Source organism: Anguilla rostrata, chromosome 19 (genome assembly GCF_018555375.3).
Source record: "Anguilla rostrata isolate EN2019 chromosome 19, ASM1855537v3, whole genome shotgun sequence".
Classification (NCBI taxonomy): domain Eukaryota; kingdom Metazoa; phylum Chordata; class Actinopteri; order Anguilliformes; family Anguillidae; genus Anguilla; species Anguilla rostrata.
Genome location: NC_057951.1, coordinates 7,025,699 through 7,048,544, shown reverse-complemented (window position 1 = coordinate 7,048,544; position 22,846 = coordinate 7,025,699). Strand labels below are relative to the sequence as shown.

At 47.5% G+C, this 22,846-nt stretch overlaps 1 protein-coding gene across 3 annotated transcripts in view; it reads left to right on the top strand.

Annotated features, from left to right (window-relative positions):
- The first annotated feature begins 4,220 nt into the window (after positions 1-4,220).
- rassf8b (Ras association domain family member 8b) overlaps positions 4,221-22,846 on the top strand; it is a 28,673-nt gene continuing 10,047 nt past the window's right edge. The window contains exons 1-2 of one of the 3 annotated variants that reach the window (XM_064319594.1): positions 4,221-4,578; positions 21,007-21,236. In XM_064319594.1, coding sequence (XP_064175664.1) covers positions 21,134-21,236 — 103 coding nt within the window. In that variant the 5' untranslated portion in view covers positions 4,221-4,578; positions 21,007-21,133. Of the gene's footprint in view, positions 4,663-20,329; positions 20,589-21,006; positions 21,237-22,846 lie in introns of those variants that run through there. The other 2 variants (XM_064319595.1, XM_064319596.1) reach the window with 2 other exon arrangements.

Here is a 22,846-nt window from a genome sequence, read left to right as displayed (position 1 = left end):
CTGTGCCCTCCAGAGCACCTGTCAATCACCTGGAAAACATACTAATGCTTCATAATCATTGGGGGGGAGAAACTAGAGTTAGAAGTTGTGAGCGGTCTCTGCATGCGAGTTGACTGCATGCTGAGCATTAGCTGTTCAGATAAATGAGATGAAAACAGAGATGTTTCTGGGACGTTCCCAGTGGCCAATCTGACCTTTTGATTTTCACAGTCCGATCAATCACAACGACTCTGAGCCTAAATATTCAGTCTTAAGGGTGAAATGGTGCATAGCAACAGCACACGGACCCCTGCGCTCATTAAAGCCCATTTACATCGCTCAGAAAAATGTCCGCTTCTCCACAATCAGGTCTTCCCCGGCCCAGTGCAAAAGAAACGGCCCACGATCGTGCTTTAAATGGGGGGTCGGGCTGTGTGTGGGGGAGGCACCCATAAACGTGGGGCCGCGAATCAAACCTCTGTCCATCCCATTTGCTGTTTCTCCCTCACATGCTTTTCTAACAGAATATTTTCTTGTTGAGGTCATCACCCCCCCTCCCCCCCCGCCCGCCCGCCCCCCCACCCAATCCATGATTTAAGCGTTCCCGAAAGGGGTGTGTTCTCAGGGTGGGGAGGGCCTGCGCAGCTGCTATTGATTTCGCTTTGAATCAGCGCTTCCCCACCCCTCTCTCTGTGCTCCAGCCTCCCCCCCCCCCCTCCCCGATTTACGTCCTCCCCCTTCCCCTCCCCCCCCCACACCGCCCGGGATACACGCCAAACGAACGCTACTTTTTTTTTTTATTGGGGGCCCCAAGCACACACCAACTCCGCTCTTTACAAATGACCGAACGTCAATCTCTTTTTTTTTTTTTCCACAGGTTCTGCTGCGTCACGCGAACCGTGTCGGCGGTGGACGAGGGCTCGCGTGTTCCAGAAAGTTCTACGGCCGCTGGGTGGCGCATCCTGTTCAGCCTGCAGGGAGGAGCGCACTGCAATGAATCCAGCAGACGGACGAAAATGGGATAAACCCCCATCCTGGAGTGTCGGGATCTGTGCAGTACTAGCAATATAAACACATTTACAACAATTAGTACCTCCATTGATTTTCCACCAACCTTTCGCTAAAATCCGAAGTGTCCAATTTGGGTGAGCGTTTAGCGAAAATAGTACTCCACCAAAAATATCTACATTCATGAAGCTAATACCTTGAACAGTTTATATTTAACTGGGGGATGGGTAGCTTCCAGGAAAAAGTCCTGAAATAACAATAATCATTTTACAATTTACATTCGGTGCAAGGTTGAATACTCTGATGAATACTCTAGAATGATGTCACCTCTTGGAAAACTGGAACTGTGAAGCTGAGAAAATCTTAGATTGGCGTGGTGCGTGTTCCTGTTGGATTGAGAACTGGAGACTGGGCAGGTCACTGGAGTAAACCGAATCACTGCCATGGATTTGTGCTGTTCAAGGCAGCCATTTTGTCCACACCTGCACGTCATTGCAGAAGTTTATTCAATCCACTGTCTTCCAGTTCTGGTGATCACGTGTCCACAGAAGCCTCATCTTCCTGTTCTTAGCTGAGAAGAATGGAACCTGGTGTGGTCTACTGCTGCTGCAGCCCGTCCGCTGCAGATGCCCTTCTGTGCACCAGTGTTACGATCGGCTGTTATTTGAGTGTTTGTGGCCCTGCTCTTAATCTGAACGAGTCTGGCAATTAGAGAAGTCGGGAGAATGGACAAAGTATTCCCCCACAGAACGACCGCTCGTGTGTTTTTTTGTTTATCGCGCCATTCTCTGTAAACTCTAGTGTAAACTGTAGTGCATGAAATCCCACGGATTTTACTCATTTACTCAGAAAATATTTAGCCTAGCACTATGAAATTCACCATGAAAGCCATTACCTGTTTCAATTACATTCATAACTTAATCAAGTCAGATACAATTTAAATCAAAGCACAAGTAGTCCGATGTTACAATCATATGACCTGGATGGTGTAATTGTAACAGAGGGACACAATTATTGCAACAGTAAATTAAAATGTTTTATAGTGGAGAATTTTGTCTGCACACAATAATGTTAGTCCAGGAAACACATTTCCAGTGGTAATGTGAGACCAGCCACATTTTCAGATAATGAAGCAGGGTGCTTTATTTAAGAAAAAAAGGCACACACAGTGACGCATAAGCAGCTTCCTAACTTACCGTGAAGTGAGTTGTGGTGGCATCCAATCCAAGGAGGAAAGCTGCATTTGTTCTTTTCTTAACGCCCAAGTAAGTTTTTTCAAAGCAAATAGCCTACCACACATACCAGTCTGGCGTGTTCTTATTATAAATGCCCATGACCAGGTGGCTATTTCTTTTCCATTAATCGTTTGGAGCATCCAGATGATGATCCTTTGTCAATGCAGCAAGCAAATTAGCAGTACACATTTAACGTTAAACACTGAAAATAAAAAGTCAAACGTGCTGATGAGTAAGAATCATTTATTTAAAAAATTTTAAAGGCATACTATGCAGGATTTTTTAGCCTAGCTGTGGTCCTGTTTACCATCAAAGAAGTCTTCTATCAGTAAATTTCTCAGACATTGCCAGATATGCCTTAGCATTGGTAGTTAAAAAAATATATATTTTCAAGGTAAATATTCTGCATTGTATGCATTTAAACACCATTTTAAATGCCCAGGGTCTCTCCAAAAGGACACCACATGTAGATGGTTCTCAACACCATCTAGTGTCCCTAATCTCCAAATCTGAAGCCCTCTCTGTGATCTCCATGGGTACAAACCGTCTTGTTTTTCTTTAGATGACGTTCTGTAAACATATAATACCGAAAGTGTGTTGGTTGTAACAGCAGCATGCAGATGGGGACATCATTTAAAACTGACTCAGAAAACAATACTAACTTTTCAAAGACAGATAGATAACGGCTTAAAATGATGCATGATTTGATTTATATTAAATAAAAATAATGCCTTATATCCGGAAATGGCTTCTGGAACAGAAATTTACTTACCTTGCTCAAAAACACTTAAAAAAAAAAAAAAATTTCCTTGGAAGGTTGTCGAATTGCTCCGTTCTTTTCTTGGTACAGAGTAAAATGTCCAGTGTTAATTCAACTTTAACAGATGATAGTATTTGGTCCCCATTGGGGGACTTTAATAATCTTTTACTGTGTAGAGGACTGAATTGCATGTGTACAAACCATATCTACTTTTTGTACACCAGTGTACAAACGTTATTGACCGTGTTACATTTACGATGTGTCACATTTTACATTTTACAGACATTTTACAGTCGCCAACATATATACTCCACTTGATAGAGGAGTATTAACACTGTGCGGGATGCAGAATGTGCATGGCTCAATCCAGTCACAATTCCCGGGTCTCCATTTTGTTTGTGGTTGCCATGGACATGGAAAGCTTGTAGCCTAGTCCACAACACTGCTTCAGACAGAAAATGACTGGCAAGGGTTCTAAATCTGTCATGTCAGGAAATACACTGAGTTATTTGTGGATGTCCACATTACAGGTAGAACCCAACTGACATAACAGACAACTGAACTCTTGGGGACGGCAAGTTTACCCGTCATGTACTGCAATGAATAATGTTCTTGCCACCTGTCAATGTGACATTTAAAAACCTCTGTGTATTTAGGCAGAGGGCTATGTTTATTAAACTACAATATTGTCTGTAGCCTACTGAATGCATATGCTATTCTTTTTTCTTGTAACCACATTGTGTATGGGTTGTGTTTTAAATAAATACTAAAGATTGCAAGATTAGTAGGCCCTATTTGATTCAGATTTTGGCTGACCACACACATGACTATATATAACATTTCTGAAATGAAAGGCAATATTCAAAAATTTGTACACCTTAAGTATAAGCATATTTTTAAACTAAACCTATGACTTGTATGTTTTGTACGTGTATGTGTATGTGGTCTGTATGTGTAAACTGGGAAGTCATTCGTGACATGGGTGGGGAATGATGACATTGTCTAATCTTGGAGAACATTTTTTATGTGATTTTAAGTTCCAAATGATCTAACAGAAACAAATTGTTCACTAGACGTCTATATTTCGTACCAAATATCTCGTTTCATATCCTCCTATTTTACCGTTATTTGTTATCAGGCATAACTTTTACGCAGATTCCCATTTTCCTGTCCGGTTTCGCAATTGGGGTTCTAAAGAGTATTGCAGCTTTAAAACGGTCCACAATGCCTTGCGGTGTCCCAGTTCCGTTACATTGTATTTACAGGCTCGCGCCCGGAGGGGGAGAGGGGAATGTACAGATAGCGATAGCGAGCAGCCAAGTATGCGCACAATCAAAGTAAGTTTATCGAAGCCGCATCTGAAATACCCCACTTTGTCGGATGGTTTCAATATCTGACTTGGACTATAATTACTTTGAGCTGCCGCGTAACGGCGTTGCCATTGCGCGAGCCACCGGGGTGCGCGGTGGAGAAATATGTAAGACTTGCAGATTTCATGCCACGGCGAATCTCTAGCACAAGAACTCGAGGGGAGCCAGGAAAGCAGGCTGACAGCAACACTGAGCAGCACTTCTCCTTGGCTGCGGTCGGATAAAGGTATGAACATTTGGATATATGGTCATATATGGTAAGCGTGAATAGGGCACTGGTGAGATACGGTGTGCTGCAAGAACTCATAAGGTAATTACAGATTTATAATTTATATATTTGTTTTGTTTGTGAGTAATAGTTGTAATGCGGCATTACGTGTGTGTTTGTGCGTGTGAGTGTGTAACCACACATACATGTAGCCTACACATAGTCCGCATACTTAACCTAAACGTAAAGGACTATGTGTTGCCTTAATAATTGGTAAACACCAATTATTGTTTTTTATTTATTCAAGGATCTCTGAAAGTTCTCCAGCAGTTCTTGTTTTTCCACTAGTTTTTAGTCTTTAACCCGACTTTGGTGTGTGGTGGAAGTTTTCTACTCTAAACTATCTTTACGACCAAATTAAATGAAAACAGACGCGCTACAATTAAAATACTACATTACAAACATGTTATTGATTGCATTAAAAAACAAAAACACATCTTTAATTGTTTGAAAAGCGTGACTGCGCAACAACACAACTGAAAAAACAACGGTGTAGCGTAGCTGTATTAACGCGTTATTAGCCTTATAATTCAGTAGTAGCCGCTGAGTAGTCTGGTTTTTTTTTTTCTTGAGAGGGCCTGAGTGCATTTGAGAAGCAATATGTTCTGACGATGAGTAAATCCTCTCTGATAAATCTGCCGCGCGCCTGAGATACGGTGCCAATCTGTTTCCCTTGCTGTGTGCTGCATGCCGCCGCCGTAATCCATATTTCATCATAAGCATCGTCCGTGTATAGCTGACGCGCTCTACTGATCTCTCCAGATTTAGTAGGCTACAGTCTGGTGTGAGGCGACTTAACTCTGAAGCGCACTAAAGAGGGCCTGGCGAAATTTAGGCCCAAATTCGATGTAAAGTCTTTTGCCTTGATTTTGATATTGTACGGCGGTTTCATTTTTTGTTACAGCCACCAAGAGTTCTGACATTAGTCACTGAAACGATTTTTGAAATGTGAAAGTTTTTTTTAAAGTGTGTTGTATTCTACCCCGAAATGCACGTTTAAAAGCAGCATGCTTCCCAGTAATGTAAACTTTTGGAAAACCTTAACCAAAACCCTGGCATTTTACGCATGAAAAATATTCCGATTGGTGGCTCGCTGGCTTGGTGTGGAATTGTCAAGAGGCAACAATAAAATATTTTTTCGAAAATTAATAAGTGACGAAATGGACTCAAGCTGAAATTACTTCCCCGAAATAAAGATCTCTTTCAGAGTCTAAAAGTGTCTGAAAATGTCTAACCTCTTCATTAGTTATAGGACTGTCAGTTTACGGTCCGTATTTAAGGTCTTGATACTGAAATTGTCGGCCTATACGAAATTGAACATCTTGCAAGACAGATGCTGAAATCTGGAAGGCTGCAACGAATTTGCGCATCGCCTGATACCTTACGCGGACTCGACTCAACACCTTCCCAAAATCCCGTTATTTAAAATGGATATGTATATGTTGAGAGAAGGCCCAGGAGGCACAGGACAGTACAGGTCGTATCGAGGATGACCTATAAGGCACAAGTGCGATTTGAAACGGTGACATTTGTCTCCATTATCATTTCAAAATGCATCTGGAAGCCAGATTCTGCGGCTTGGAACAGCCGAATGGCCACACGCTGTGTGTCTGTCAAAATATGGAGGAGTGACCCAGGTCTGGTAGATTGGCCTGTATAAATACATAATTGATTATAGGCCTAAACGAAATAGTCTTGACGCGCGCTTCTTCCTTTATACGCATATTCATTGAAATTTACCGAAGACGTTTCTTTTGCGCTAGGAAGTGCTTTGAGATTGTGACAAATGCACCTAAACACTATTAAGATATAAATCCATTATTAAGATTCTTTGGCGTTTAACTTCATTCAAAATGTGGGCCTGTATGCGATAAAGACGAGGGTTGCAACCCTGTCAAAAAAGGATGTGTAAATATCCAACACACTTTTTGTATTACTGCTTTTGCGTTGCTTTCAACCCGTTGTGTGTCAACGTTTTGTGTTGAAAATATACAATGTATGTGAAAGTAACACAAAATGTGTTGTCCTTAACTACGCATGTGGGCGTGTTAAAAAATGACACATTACGCATTATTTCTTTAACGCATTTGTTTTGAGATGTAACCTGTGCTCAATCTCTGCTCACACAATAAGTGCGTTTTACTACAGCTACCACCAGCTTTAGCCTATACAGTATGTTTGTTCATTACGATGCAAACAGTTCAGTAATGTAATAATGTCAATTGTTTAATTTTAATAAAGATCTTAGAAACAAGCATCTCACATAAAACAAAGTCTTCCCCCAAGTTATCTTAGATCGTTTTGGCATACTTATCACAAAAAATCACAATATCATTTTTTTTCACACCGTGGTGTAAATGAAAGACATATCATGGGTCAAGCTAATCATACTGCTGCTATGTTGAGATTTATGTTTGCAGCCCAGCAAAAGGTGGTGACTGACAGACTTTGCTCTTGAAGAAGGAAGTGTTTTGGATGCATGTGTCATATTTATTAAGCTCTAATGGTCTCCATTAGAGCGTGAAGAGAAATGGAATAATAATAATTAAATAATAATAATAATAATTTTGTTGTCGGGCTACATTGTGGCAGTGTGAATTTGTTGCCGGGCTACATTGTGGCAGTGTGATTTTGTTGCTGGGCTACATTGTGGCAGTGTGATTTTGTTGCCGGGCTACATTGTGGCAGTGTGATTTTGTTGCCGGGCTACATTGTGGAAGTGTGCTTTTGTTGCTGCTCCTCAGGCCAGAGCAAGCTGTCTGTACACACGGGGGGGGTGACCTGCTGGTGCTGGGCAAAGGAAATGGATACCATCAGTGCAGACAACACCAACCAACCAACTAACCAACCCCCTCCATAAAACCTTGCTGCCCCGCAAGTGACCCCTCCCCCAAACCCTGCCCTCCCCCAACCAACCCCTCCCCCCTAGTCCCCGGCAGAAGCACGAGCAGCAGCTGGGGGCCTGGTTAGCGTCCTAGCTGAGGCCTTGTGAGCGACGCACGTGACGTGATTACCTTCCAGAGGATCAGCGCCTGTGCCGCCGCACGTCTGCAGTCCGTCAGAACCGCCGGGAGAGCAGCCCGCGAGCCTCGCCGCCTCGCCGCCTCCCCGACCCGGACCGAAGGACGCCTCGCGCGCGCGAGCTGCTGCTGCTGCGTATTTTGCCGGCCGTTCTGAAACAGACAACGAGGGAGACGTTTCGCGCGGAGTTTGAAAGTTTGACCGTGGACATGTTTCATTTGTGCGTTTTCCGCGCAGGGCGGTTTTTTTGGCCGTTCGTTTTTTCACACGGGCGGGGCTGCGGACGGAGACACGCTGTCTGAAGTCTCACCGCTGACGGAGAAGCTGCCTCCAGGCCTCGGAGCTGAGGATTGTTTGAGCCCTTTGGCTACGTGCTGGTTGGCGAGCCAAACCAAGTAGACGTGGACTGTTGTTTTCTGAAGAGATGTGGAACTGGCTCACGCTTCTCTCTCTGAAAGCCAAAAATGTGCACCTGCGCGCCTTAGCCAGAATATTGCCTTACAGCGCCAGACAGGGTCTGTCAGAGCAGCACCCACCCCCGACTGACCCAACCCCCCACCCCCCCAGATTGGAATGTGCATTCCTGAAGTAACCGTGGAAACCCAGGGCGAGGATGCTCCACGGAGGGCTTCCCGCACCATGACAGCGGGGGTTTGTGCCCCCCCCCCCCCCTCCGGGTTCACATCCCATGGAACAGTCCGGATCTTTGCCGTGATTGACACTTACCGTTTTCCTTCTGAAATTTCACTATACAGGGATCGCATTCAGGGACGTGAATTTCTGTGATTTCAGAAATCGGAAAATACTGATTTTCCACAGTGTCAGGGCCAGCGGCGCTGGACTTGGCTTGTGTCATAGGCACACACACACACACACACATCAAGAGCCTTTTCTCTACTTGAGCTCTCTCTCTCTGTGTAAGGAGAGAGTGTTCAGCAAAACAGCCAAATACTCATCATCCGAGAACCATCCGGGTTTCCTGATAAATCTTAGGCGTGTTTGGGTGGCGAGGTACTACATCGCCAGATTGTCCCCAGAGGAATTCCACACTCTGAACTAAACCCCCCCCCCGCCCCAACGCCCGCTGTGTCAGAATGCATGATGTCACCGTGAGCTTCTGAATCCATTAAAACCAATGCGCAGAAGACTGTGAGAAATTACATGTCCCGATGAAGTGAGGACTGAATTAAACATTAAACTGTATTGGCTTAAAACGAACAAGGACATACAGTATCCTAGCGCCAGAAACTGCTCTTGATAAGGTGTACTCTTTTTTTTTTTTTTTGTCTAGAACGCAGGTTCTTTTGTTCCAGAACGTTCCCTCTCAAGCCCCGTCAGCGTAAAGTCAGTTCTTTTCTGTCCCGGGATGTTAACTTATAGCGATTGAATGGCGATTGTCTCCAGGTGACCGTGGGGGCGGCCTGTAATCTTCAGCTCTGTCGGTGGGCACCATGGTCTTATCTGCTGATGTACAATGGCCAGCGTTAATTGAGAGGGGAGGGGGGGAGGGCCGTGGGGGGGTGGGGGTCTTGAAAGCAGTGGGGCTTGCCTCCGTGACCCCCTGTCACAAACACGCCATTGTTTGACCGAGATCAGAGACAAAGAGGAGCAAACAAACTTTACGGCTCCGCGGCTCAAAAGAAGGGCGAACCCGCGGGCGAATCGCGAGGCTCGCAGCTGCCCGGCCGGGACGGGAAACGCCCAGCCAAAAAAAAAAAAGACCCAATAGCTGAACGGACAGCAGAATGGAGGGAGGTGGGCGTCAAATAAAGCATCCCCCCCCACCCCCCCTTTCCTGGTTCAAGCCCACGCCATGATGCAACCTGCAGGCCCAAATGAATCACCTGCGCGTGCAGTACATCTCTCTGCTCGGACATCCTGTTTCACAAGTTAGTTTAATTACCTCAGACTGCCCAGCCCACTTAATCATTTCTGTCACCACTCTGTCTTTACTATTACATCAGGCTGGCCAGCGGAGGATGGGCTTCCCCCTCTGTAGCCGGGTTCATCCCCAGATCTCTTCCTGCTGGAGTATTATTCTTCCTGCTGGGAATGTTTTTTTTCTGGTTACTTTCCCCTCTTTCCTCAGAAGGGAAATTGGTGATAGTATCACTGCAATAATAATACAGACAGATACACAAATTAAATTGAATTGAATCTGCTAATGAACACATGAATGAACAAATTTCCCAACTGTGTAACTGAATATTTTACAGAAGGAGAAGGTAAGCCAGTAATTACTAGTTGAATGTACGGACTGGTGTCTATTTAAACATGTCACATAGCAACATTCTGAAAGACAATATGAGGCTGCAAATGACAATTTTCGCAAAAAGAAAACTGGCCTGCACAGGTATCTGTGAGCTGGAGTCTGGTCTCTGTTTCAGTACAGCTGAACATTTTGGGTTGGCACTTTGTAAATATTTGTCAATGCATATTTGTAGATATTTGTAGATACATATTTGTAGATATTTGTAGATACATATTTGTAAATATTTGTAGATATTTGTAGATACATATTTGTAGATATTTGTGGATACACATTTGTAGATTTATATTGTGGTATATTCCATTTGTGTATGGGTTGTTGTCTGTAGTGTTTAATTTAAAGCTCAGATAGAAATACCGTCTTGGTTGGATGAAAAGGAATTCAAGGCTTTTGTAAACCCAGGACATGGAGGACAGGAATGTTTCAGGGCCTGTGCGAGGAACTTTTACTTTGTTAAAAGCGTCTCAGCTGAATCATGATTCCCCCCCCTAAAGAATACATCGTTCTGGACCAAAGGCAAGCAGGGCTTATGAGAGCAGTCCCTTCTTTCTGAAAGTCTGAAATTGCTTAGCTTGCACTTTTGTCAGTTTATAATGTTGTGGCTTTGAAGTCAGCCGACTTGAGGGTTGCCAGGTTGGCTCACTGACCGTGTAACAGATCGTCTCTCGCAGGCGTTGCCTCCTAAAACAAGCCTCGTCCAGCCCCTGGCGTGCCGCGGTGTTGAAAGAAGCTGGCAGGTGCTGAACATGCTGTTTGTTCTTAAAATCTCTGTGCGGGGACAAGGAGCTCATCGAATAAAAAAACCACAACAAGTTATCGTGTTATCCCAGGAAAGGGGGGATTTCTGCTCTGTTTCCCTGGAGGTAAAGCAGTTGATGAGACCTGCAGTACCTACTGTGCAGAAAATCCCTCAGTGAAATGTCACACACACATTTTGTGCTACAAACTTACCAAATATAAAAAAAAAAACGTTGGTCGTGTGTTATTTTTTTAAATCAACACTTTAATCACGTAATTCAAACTTTAAATATAGATCTGAAATAGTAGAGTTTTAGTGTGAATGAAGGGCAAGAGGAGACAAAGTCGCACTCACCAGATATCTAATGAATATCCGCCAGGCCGATGGTGTGTCACGTGTGCTCATCTGTCCTCCGCTGAACTGGGTGTGGTTTTGGGAGCAGACGCCAGCTTTGTGCCACTCTGAGCTTTCGCACGAACATGAACACGATGTGCGAAGGGATCTGGGCCAGGGGCTGACCTGATCTCCACCGCCTCCCTCTGAGATCCCCCCCCCCCCCAAGTCTGAAAGTGTAGCATGTTTTAATCAGGGCTCCTTACCTTGATCCGCGAGCGTAAAAATCCCGCGCGCCGTCCTCCGGGCCGCTGCAACTTCCCGCCAGCGAGCTTCTCTTCCGTCCGGGGTCAAAGGTCACGGAGCCGCATCTCAATGAGGGCCTTTGTCCTCGGGAGCCAGAAACCGCCGTTTCCGCCAAAAAGGTCGCGACCTTAACTGGGACGGCGGGAAGGCCCGGGAGCTGAAATGTCGAATTACGAAATCAGAGTTCTTCTGGAGAATTTATTGAGAATGAATGAATGTCTGTCTTCGCTCTCTCCCGCTGACAATTTTAATGAATTTTGCTTGAGGGCAGAACGTTGCCCTGGTTCGGTGCTTGTGTGGGAGTGCGAGGGGCGGAGGGAAAAGGCACCCTGCTCAGACGTGGCTTTCTCTCAGCTGCAATCCACTGTCACGGTGAAATCTCTGAATCAATATTTTTGACTATAATTAATAAAACGTGTCCGCTTGCAAGACTTTACAAAAACAGCAGAACTTGCTAAAACGTTACTGATTAATGAACTAAGTTCTCAGTTACTATCGGCAGTACCTTTTTAATAAAAAGTCTCCTTATTGGTTGCTGAAATATATGCACGTGCCTTATACGGTATATGCATAGCATTCAGGCTTTTGGCCGAGCTTGTGATGTGTATTGTACTTTGGACAGTGAAGCCACTGTTTTGTCTGTGGTGCAGTTTCATGCGTTTTGTCTGCAGAGAATTTTCATGTGATTTTGTCTGCAGTGCAGTTTCATGTGTTTATGTCTGTAGTGTACCTGAGGGAAGTTCCAGGAGCCAGACTGTGGGGGTCAAATTTAGCCCAGGGCTGCAGCTTGCTCTTGGGGCCAGAAGGCCCGGTGGGGTCAGGGCTCTTGGGTAAACACAGCATTCCTCAGCTGTCTGAGGGCCCCGGGGGCCGGGACTCGCCACTCTGGCCCGAGAGGTCACGGGGTCACGGCCTGGGTCGGGGATGAAGGAGGCCCGCAGCAGTGTCATTCCTTTGGTCAAGAGCACTACAGAGAGCAGGGTAACGAGAGCAAACAGCGTGAACTTCCACATACACATGGATCATACTGTGTCTGTGAAGGACATGGACCATACATGGACTGGGGCGACATGGCTCAGGAGGTAAGCGCGATTGTCTGGCAGTCGGAGGGTTGCCGGTTCAAACCCCGGCCTGGGCGTGTCGAAGTGTCCTTGAGCAAGACACCTAACCCCTAACTGCTCTGGCGAATGAGAGGCATCAATTGTAAAGCGCTTTGGATAAAAGCGCTATATAAATGCAGTCCATTTACCATTTACCCTACTGTCCCTGTGAAGGACATGGATCATACTGTCTCTATGAAGGACGTGGATAATACTGTCCCTGTGATAGAATCTGATCATACTGAAGTTAATTTGTAGTCTATCTGAATCGGTAATGAATCTGTAGTCTGTCAGACTTGCAGTTTGTTTGCATAGCACGTGAGTTTGGCGTACCAGAGATGCCAAGCATGGCCTCTCCTACACAGGAGTACTGCAGAGCGCGTGCACTTTTCTACAGATGTTTGCTTTCAGAATACTTGGTTGGCAGAATGATATAATATAGTATGCTTCCTATCTTATCATGAATTTATTGTGAAGTAGCTTGGTGACACACAAGTTCAAGTTCATGTTTTTTCAGCCGTAGTCGATTCGCTGTTGTTTACAACCTGGAAATTCCTCGCGTCACACTAACAGGCAGTTAGAGACGGTTTTACAACGCAAATTTACAACAGAATGCAGGTACGCTGAAGTGTTAATTGCAGGTGACTGTGCTTTCAGAAGGTCTTTAACTCTCTCAGTGAGTTGAGTGGGGCAATATGAAAGTGTGGTCAACGTGTGTTTGAGCACAGTATTATTTGTATGTGTATTCATGCTAACGTTTGCTTGGCAGCTTTTTTTCTGTCATGCTCGTTGGAGGATTTGAGTAATGCCTGCTCCGTGGGTTAACTTCAGTGTGCACTTTAGCCATAGCCCTCTTTGTTATATGTGTAGTATAATGGATAGAGAATTGGGCTTGTAAGCCCAAGTATAAGTATAATTAAGATAAAAACTAAAAGTGAGCCAACTTATTTGGTGAACAAAAAGCTAAAATTTGAAGTTATTTTAACCTGTTTTAAAATACTGTCTACGCAAGGCAATTCATGAAGAATCCGCCTCACGCCAGGTTGGAGAGCGGCGGCTCCAGCGGCGCCGAGAGCTGGAAGGAGGACGGATTCGGAGCATTCCCTCGGAGGTGCCCGCGCCGCGGCGGGGCGGGTCACGGATTTATACCCGTACGCGCGCGCTGGAGACAGGTGACCCTCCCGCCGCCGGGGGAATGCAAAAACCGCCCGCCGCCGCGCCGCGCCGCCGATGAGAAGCCAATCAGAGAGAGAGAGAGTGTCGTTTCTTTCTGACACGGGAGCCGGCGCCAAACTGAAGCTGAACTAACTAACCCCTGGTGGCGCTCTGGCTCTGGCTCTGGTTCCTTACCTATAGCCTGGGTTTGGCCCCAGCGGCGGATCCACCGCCTTCCACTGGGCTTGCCGAAGCAGCAGCGGCGCGGGTCCCCTGTAGCCGTCCCCTGTGCCGCAGAGAAAAAAAAAAAAGTAAATAGATCAATAAAATAAAGGGGAAAGTTCTGTGCAAACAACTTAGCTGTAAAAAATCTCCTTGTTTTACAAAGTCGGGACAGGCTGGTTAGTGATGGTTAGGTTGTGCCTATTTTGCACAAGAAAAATCCCCCCCCAAAATGGGGCTTAACCAGTGGTTTCAACAGACGTCTCTGTGGACACTTAATGAGAGTAAGCAATAACATTAGAGGAAGCTCTTAAAGGTGATACTTAGCGATAACAGAGGAAGCCCTTTAAAGGAATGTTTTCTTTAAGACCAGCTTGCTGCCAACTGGCTCAAAGGTGGGACTGCAGTTTCTCTGAGCAGTTCCCGAATGATTCTGGTTTGGTTTTCTAGCGACGATGTGTGAGAACAGTGAAGCCGGAGGTTACTTATTTATCCTGTGACGTTGGCGGCTGAAGGGAAAAAGATTGCTTTAAAGAGGGTGGAATGGCAGGCTGAAGGGCTTATTTTTATCCCGGCTCTTTATGAAAGAGCTGTCCCCTGGAAGCGACGATGCTGACGTCTCCTCCTCTCCTTCTACCCCTCATTAGTGGTTCGGGGGGAGGTGGTGGGGGGGGGGGGGGGGGGTTCTTTGAGTGTCTTCGCCCAGGTCCTCTATAATCAAACATCCTAGACGGCGTGGCTTTAAAAATGGCAGATTGCGGCTGGGGGAAAGCTGGCATACAGCCTCGCACAGAGAGCCCTCAGGAGGAGGCCTGCAAAAAGGCATACTCATAAAAGAGAGAGTGTGCTACTCACATTAGCCCAGTGCTACTCACCATAGCCCAGTGCTACTCACCTTAGCCCAGTGCTACTCACATTAGCCCAGTGCTACTCACCTTAGCCCAGTGCTACTCACATTAGCCCAGTGCTACTCGCATTAGCCCAGTGCTACTCGCATTAGCCCAGTGCTACTCGCATTAGCCCAGTGCTACTCACCTTAGCCCAGTGCTACTCGCATTAGCCCAGTGCTACTCGCATTAGCCCAGTGCTACTCGCATTAGCCCAGTGCTACTCGCATTAGCCCAGCGCTACTCACATTAGCCCACATTTTCCAGTTGATGAACCAGGTCATTTGTGATGTACGTCGGTGTCTATATTTAGTCCGCTTTTCCACGAGACCCCCGGAAACCACCACCCGCGGTTTTTCAGGTCACTGACTCTCTCCCGGAAGGCGGGAAGAGCCCGCGGAACACGTTGGCGATGTTGTGTTTTGCGAGCGCGAGTCTCGCTCGGCCCGGCTTGGGTGACGGACGACGACAACCCGTTTGATGGGCCACGATTTTAGCTGACCTGGAGCCAAGCTCTTCAGGCCGGCTAGTTTTAAGTGTACAGTGCTTTATCCCTGTCCAAAAGACGGTCTAATTTTATGCCATTATGTAATGGGGTTGCTCATTTCTCCAGAAACTTGCATTGTGCGACCAGAATAGAGAGAGTATTGTTCCGCGCGGTCTGACCGGAGTAGGAGGTGCTGGACAAAGGTTACCGGCAGCGCGTAATTTTGGGAGTGTTTTCCCAGGAGTGGGAAAGGTACCACAGAGGCCCTTTTGTTCTCTCCTTTTTTTGTTGTTGTTGTTGTTCACGGCCAGGCCACAAACCCCCTCAGGGCGATAGCGACCGTCGCCACGCTGAATTAAAACGGATCGACAAAAGCGTGTTCCCGCCGAGCTCGGGTCCGTCCCCGTCCTTGGCGGCTCGCCGCGTCGGACACCCTCCCGCCCCCGGAGCGTCAGGTAGCGGTCCGCTTTTCGGGAATTTCGAACGGAGCGCTCCGTTCTCTTCGGCTCTCTCTCTCGGAAGAAGGCGGCACGACAGTTGAAAAGAAGTCCTTGTTCTTTATTGCTTAAAAACAAAATGGAGGGGGCGGGGGGTTGGGGGGGGCTGCCAAAGCGCTAAGCTGTATAACGGAGACTCTTTTTTTACATTTCTGCCTTCGGAACAGAGGAGGGGGCCGATAAAGGGGGACTCGACTCGTGACGGAGGATAAGCCCCAAAAAAACTCCAGATTAGCTGCGCTCAGCAGAAAGCAGGCTTAATTATCCGCTTGGAAGCGAGAGAGCGAACCTTTTCGTGTGTTTTTTTTTTTTTAGGAGCCCCAAAGTTACATCCCGGCACACACGCTCGATGATGAGCTAGGCCTTGCAGCAGCGCGGTCCAAAAAGAACAACGCCACTTTTTTTTCACGCCGCTGAGCTGGAACAGGCCTTTCAGCTTGCTTCGGTCTCAGCGGGGGGGGTCCTCCACGCCGCTTACTGTAGGAAACCGCCGTTCTGCGCGGTCACATGGGACGACCTGGATGGCGGAACATTCTGGAAGAAGCAGAAGTCACCGCGCTGTCCCTGAAGGGAGTGCGTCTTGCGTCTGCGTACGGAGACGCCCCGGCTGCAAAATCCAAATAACAGAACCGGCCGTCGCCGTGGAACCGTACTGCACACGGCCCGGTGCCACCACACGGTGTGTGCACAATCGAGAGACTTTATGACTCTGCTGGCTGACCGGCTCTGGACCGCCTACGGGAATGCACAGGGGGGACAAACCCCTGCACCCCCTTCTCCGTCTGCTGGAGAATGCGGTGTTGGAGCCGTAATGGCTACCGCTGCGGGTAAGGCTCTCCGCCTGCTGGAGAACGCTGCAGTGTTGGAGCCATAATGGCTACCGCTGCAGGTAAGGCTCTCCATCTGCTCGAGAATGCGGCAGTGTAGGAGCCATAATGACTACCGATGCAGACAGGGACGACCCTCATATAGCACAGCATATTTACAGAGCAGTCCATAAGTGTTTGGACAGTGAGACAATTCTTGTTGTTTTGGCTCTGTACTCCGCCACAGCCGATGAAACAGGGGGCTAAACTCCATAAATATGGGGTTAAAGTGCAGACTGTCAGCTTTAAATTGAGGGTGTTTAGTGTACAGCCATATCGGGTGATCTGTGTAGGAATTACAGCCCTTTTTATACATTAGTTTCCCCCATTTTAGGGAACCGCAAGTATTTGAACAGTTGGCCGCTCAGCTATTTCTTGGCCAGCTGTGTTTCATTGAATCATTAGTTTACTTCATGCACAAGGAAGCGAACAAAAGGTCTGCAGTTGATTCCTTTCTCTGAAGATGAGTTTTGGAAGAAAACACGGACCAGACAGGGCCGTATGCCTTATTGCTTGTACATGATCTTTGAATGCCAGTCTGTTCCCCTTCACAAGCCGAGCACACCTGCCTCTACCTTTTTACACTTGCACCTGCAGATTTAGTTCAGTCTTATGGAGCGGTGGGACTCATGGGGGGGGGGGTGCACTGGGTTAGGGAGAGAGAGAGGGGGGAAGAGAGAGAGAGAGAGAGGGCAGAAAGGGAGAAAGGGAAGGTTAGAGAGTGAGCGAGAGGGAGAGAGAAAGAGGGAGGAGAGAGAGAGAGAGAGGGAGGTTAGAGAGAGAGCGAGAGAGAGGGGGAGGGTTAGAGGGGGAGGGAGAGAGTGAGCAAGATGGAGGGTTAGAGGAAGAGAGAAAAAGGGAGAGAGAAGGAGGGTTAGAAGGAAAGTGAGAGAGTGAGCAAGAGGGAGAGAGAAAGTGGGAGGGAGAGGAAGAGAGAGAGGGAGGGTTAGCGGGAGAGCATTCTCAGCTGGAGCAGATGGCGGGCATACCTTCAGCCCTCGCCGGCGTCTCCATGCAGTCCGTGCAGAGACTTATTACCTGACAGTCTCTCCTCGGTTTCCCACACACCCCCCCCCCCCCTTGTGTCCCACTACTCTTTAAATTAACCCGTTTACAGGACAGGGGGCCTCATTTGGCACAGGGACCCCACATTAACTTGTCTTTCCATACAATGCAGCCCGTGGAAAACAAGCGAGGCCCTCGCTGAGGAGGAGAGGCCCCAGTGCTCCCCCAGAACAGGGCCCGATTTCAGGCTGTCAGGCCTGCGTTCTTCCCCACCGGCTCCAAGGGCTTCGGCACCTCAGCCGTGTCTGACACAGGCTCCAGGAGGCCGGCTCTGGGGAGCTAATCAGCATTCCTTTTTAAAAGAAAAACTGTTTTCCCCCCCTTTTTTTTTCCCCTCCTGAGTTTGAAACTTTTGTGTCCCTGCAGTCACCCTGCATTGCACTATGGGTAAAGAGGACTGCTCCCGCAGCGCTCGGCACACACCCGCTGGCCAGTGACTATAGCTCACACTGCAGTCGGCACGGTCACAGGAGGAGCTAGCCCAAAATGGTTCCCACTGCAGGCAACAGCCACAGAAGACCTTGCCCAAAATGGTTCCCACTACAGGCAACAGCCACAGAAGACCTAGCCCAAAATGGTTTCCACTTCAATCTCCACAGTCACAGAAGTGCTAGCCCCAAATGGTTTTCAGTACAGTCAGCACGGTCACAGAAGAGCTAGCCAAAATGGTTCCCACTACAGTCTTCACAGTCACAGAAGGGTTAGCCTCCAAATGGTGGAGATGCCTTGTCAGTTTTTTCTGGACAACACCTTGCCAATATTTGTCAGAAAACGGCAGCTAAAGTGCAGTTGCAGTTGAGAAAAACAGGGCAAAATGCCTTAGTACTTCCCGCCGTCACCCCCTTCCCTTCCGGTGTTTGAAATCAACCCAAAAATAGCATTGGTTTCACTGTGGATACGGTGCGGACCGTACCATCTCACAGCACCGGAGGGGGGTGACCTGCACCGCCTCGTCACGCCTAAACCACAACTGTTGTCCTTTTCTTTGTTTTTTTAATATGCTTGACGTAATACGTCTCCTGTTTTCGGTACAAAAAGTGTGAACTTCCGGTTCTGATCCCTGGTAATCCCCCTCTGAATGCAGATGACGGGGGGGGGGCTTAGGGGGTAGGGGGAAGCATATGGCGGGTGATTTGCGCCAGCGGGCGTGGTCGGAGAGCATCGTGGGGACACGGGTCAAGTGCTGCTCTGCCCCTGCAGCAGTTCGCCCAGCTCGCTTGCTAATTTCGTAAATTCAAATAATCAGTTTTATCAATAAAAAACCCCCCAAAATAACTGAGTTTGCACAATACGGGCAATAGAGAATGTAAGTATTACTTGAATATACAGAAAATAATATAACAGAACATAATGACAGAAACAGGCCATGCAGCCCAAAAATGCTCACCATTTTCCTGACTAAATTAGTGCTCTGATTACCTACAGTACAGACTAGATAGTATCCAACGCTGTGTCGAGCCTGGTCTTGAAAATCCCCAGAGTTTCTGCCTCTACTATGTGACCTGGCAGGCTATTCCAATGCATGTGGTCTACCGATTACCCGAAACTTGCAGCGGACATGCAAACATGCAACAATGGCAAAATCGGTATAATAGCATTACTTAAAAAAAAAAAGCTGTTTATTATTGTGGAGTATCTCTCGTATTGCCTTTCAAGATTAAGCTTGACAGCTGATGCAAGATGCGATTAAAGGTTTGGAATAGTCAGCAGTTTAAAGGTTTGGAATTGGTAGCAGCTGCTAACCTGAGATATTATGCCGGCGTATGAGGCTTCGATCATAACATACATCGCTGACATTGCGCAAACATATTAAGTGCACCGTCTGTAAAGTAACAAGCTCAACTCTGCTCTGAACTGGAGTTATTGATCAGCGTCCCATTATGTGGGGAGTTGGCGGGCATCCGTGTATTGACAGTGACAGTAATGGGAGAGTAGTCTTATTATCGTTTAGGAAGCGTGCATCTGTCGTTCAGCACTACTTCAGACGGGACTGTAAACAGACTGAGTTTGGTTAAAAAAGAGTTTGGTTAAAAAAAAAACACCAGGCTAAGATTCTTTAATTACTGGCCTTGCCAGTCACTGTTATTTTGTGGGTGGGGCACATGTAAATAGACATTATGCTGTTGAGCACATCACACCCTACAGGATACAGTATTCTTCAGTGGGTCTTGTGGAGTGGAAATGTGTGTGTGTGTGTGTGTGTGTGTGTGTGTGTGCTCGTGTGTATAATGTACTATGTAAGAGGTGTGTGCACACGTATGTAGCATGCATGCATATATGAGTGTGAGAGATGTGTGTGTATGTGTGTGCTGCGCGTGTGTGTATGTGCGTGTGTGAGTGAGCACAGGATGCTGTTTAATTGGGGAAGAGCATATGGTGCACAATGCAGACAGATTACTCTTACTCTACACACACACACACACGCGCACACACACACACACACAATCACACAAACATATGAAACGCTTGCGCACACACACTCTCACACACAAGCTTTTTGCCCGTTTCCTCACCTAGGCTACACAGAATGGGACAGCTCAACTTTCCTTTTCCTAAATCCACGTACCAAAGCAAACTGATGTATGTACTGGCAAAAATCGCTTCATTCATCTGATCGAACATAAACATAAACAACGCAACACGCAACGCAGCCCGCCTTCAGGACGCTCCCCTCCCTCCCCCCCCCTCGCTCCCGACGAGCGCAGACTCTCGGGACGTGCTCCCGCTCCGACGGGCGGGAAACATCTGGAAGGGACGGGAAGCGGGGCGGACAGGACGGGGACAATGGCGGCGGCCGCGGCAGGAAGCGACGCTCGCCCCTGCGCAGCGACGTCCGTCAGCGCTGGGTGCTCAAAAAACAAAACTGGGAAAAGTTTGGGAACTGAGCCTTCTTCACACTCTCCCCCCCCTCACTCTCCGTGTGGATTTACTGCTCGGCTGCGTACAGATAGGAACGTTTTTGGGGGCCGTTGTTTTGTAAGTGGACGGCTGAAATCAGTCATAGTCGTTGCTGGGCGCGCGGTATGTTGATTTGTTTTTAAATCTGAATTTAATACCTTCTGAAATTGTATATTTCGCAAGCTGTGGATGACTAGACAGTTTGACTAGACTTGCTTTGCGTCACACGCTTTCTAAGCCTAATCAAACAATTCAGTTCCATGTACTGTAGCAGATGTGCCCTTTTCACATTAAAAAGCATTTTATGCAAATACTATCTTGAAACATTTCTTCATTTTGTAGTTCTTTTACCATTTTTTATCATTTTTTTATTTTATTTATGGAGGTTTTGGTATGTTTCGGATGGATGGATGGATCCAAAATGGCGGAGGCGTAGGTTTGCTTTGCAGGCGATTCACATTGTAGAAATAAGCCAAAGAAATTGCCTACGTCAAGTGCGTAAGAAACACGGGTACTAAATACTGCACTTCCCTGTCTACAGCCTGGTGACGTCTGAAACCCCCCCTCGCCCAGGGCGGTGGAGAGAGGGAGGTGGCCCACGCTCCCCCCCCCCGCCAGCATGGAGGAATGACGACCTGGCTACCTGCCGCGGTCAGGTGTGACACAGGATGGAGCTGAAAGTGTGGGTCGATGGCGTCCAGCGGATCGTCTGCGGCGTCACCGAGGCAACCACCTGCCAGGAAGTGGTCATTGCCCTGGCTCAAGCCATTGGTGAGTGAGTCATGGGGGGAGGAGGGGAGGAGGGGAGGGGGCATGGCTGCCTGCTTTGCAAACAGGAACTTGGGCACGAACTGGAAAAGCATCAGCTCCTTTGTGATGTCACATAATGAGGCATTGTGACATCACAAAGGAGTGGCGCTGCCGCATGCGACCAGTGTGACTGCTTTGAACCAATCATTGTGCTTTGAGGTAAAGAACCTAACACTTCGTTTGGCTCGCACGTCATGTGATTGACAGCTAACTGAAACTCCACCAATTTTTGGCATTAAGATTCTCATTCTCCCACAAAAAAAAAAAAATCAGGAATTTGGCCTGGGCCTCCTTTGTGGAAAATTTGGGTCACAGATATCTGGCTCACTTCCTGACTCTCCAGCAGAAGAGCGGGTGCACGGCAACGGGCCGATTATTTTCAGCATTCATTATTATTTAATTAGTCGCATCGTTTATTCGATCTGATCTTCGGATCGAGTCAACGAGCTAAAACTGCACTCTGCAAGTATCATCGGCGAAAGCACTTCACCGCGACCCACCGAACAGCCATTTGTGAAATGGAGCCCGAATAATTGGTTGGAACGAAACCAACACATCTGCACTGACACTGGGAGTGGAGCTGCTCACCCCTACGGTAGAATGCTGCAACTCTCTGGCATTTGGTTGCTTTCAGCCAAAGGCAAATTCCATGTCCTAATCAAATTGGGCAATAAAAATGTTCGGCTGAATTTAATTGAATAGAATCCAAGTCTGGCTTGGGGGTAACTGGTGAAATGGTTAACATTTTTTTTTTTTGGCCTCTACTGTGCGTGGTGAGAGAACCTGGTTCGAACCCAATGACCTTGACGGAAACTGCCATTTCACCCCTTGGATCTCAGACAGAGCTGTCAAACCCTAACCTTACCCTAACCCTAGCTTGACCCAGCTCTGTAAATGGGTTGCATGTAAAACACAAGTTGTGTAAATAGCTCCAGAATAAGTATATTAAAAAGTTTAAGAACCAGTGCTCCAGACAAAGTATAGTGAAAAGTCTAAGCACCAGTGTTCCAGACTAACTATAGTAAAAAGTCTAAGAAGCAGTGCTCCATAATCCGTGGCCTCTGCATGAGAAATGGCCCGCCCCCTCCTCAGGGGTTCCTACGATCTGAGAGAACACGGCTGCATTGCTCGCGTACGACAACGACGTCCTGGGAGGACGTGACAGCCGCGTTGCCGAGGCTTGCTGTTCACCCCGGTGCTGGCGTTTTAAACGCGAGGCCTGCTGTCCGGTCCACAGCGCCGCCGCCGCCGCCGCTGCCACATGAAAGGCCTCCTCCGCCCTTCTTCTTCTGTGGTTCTGTTTTCCAGGAGAATCGCGCCCCGGCCAGCCCCTCTTATCTCCCGCGGAACAAACGCTCCCTTGTCTCTCCGCTCGCTGCCAAGGCGACCCCGGGGTTCTGTCGAAGCCCCCCCCCCCCCCGCTCCTCCTCCTTCTCCTCCTCCTCCTCCCAGCGCTCCCGGGTCTTTGTGCATTGACGGTCTCCCCCCCCGAAACGTGACAGATGTTCCACTCGGAGCTTCCCTGCCGCTCGCGTGTTTACCGGATGGCTTTAGGGTCAAACGCAGTTCGC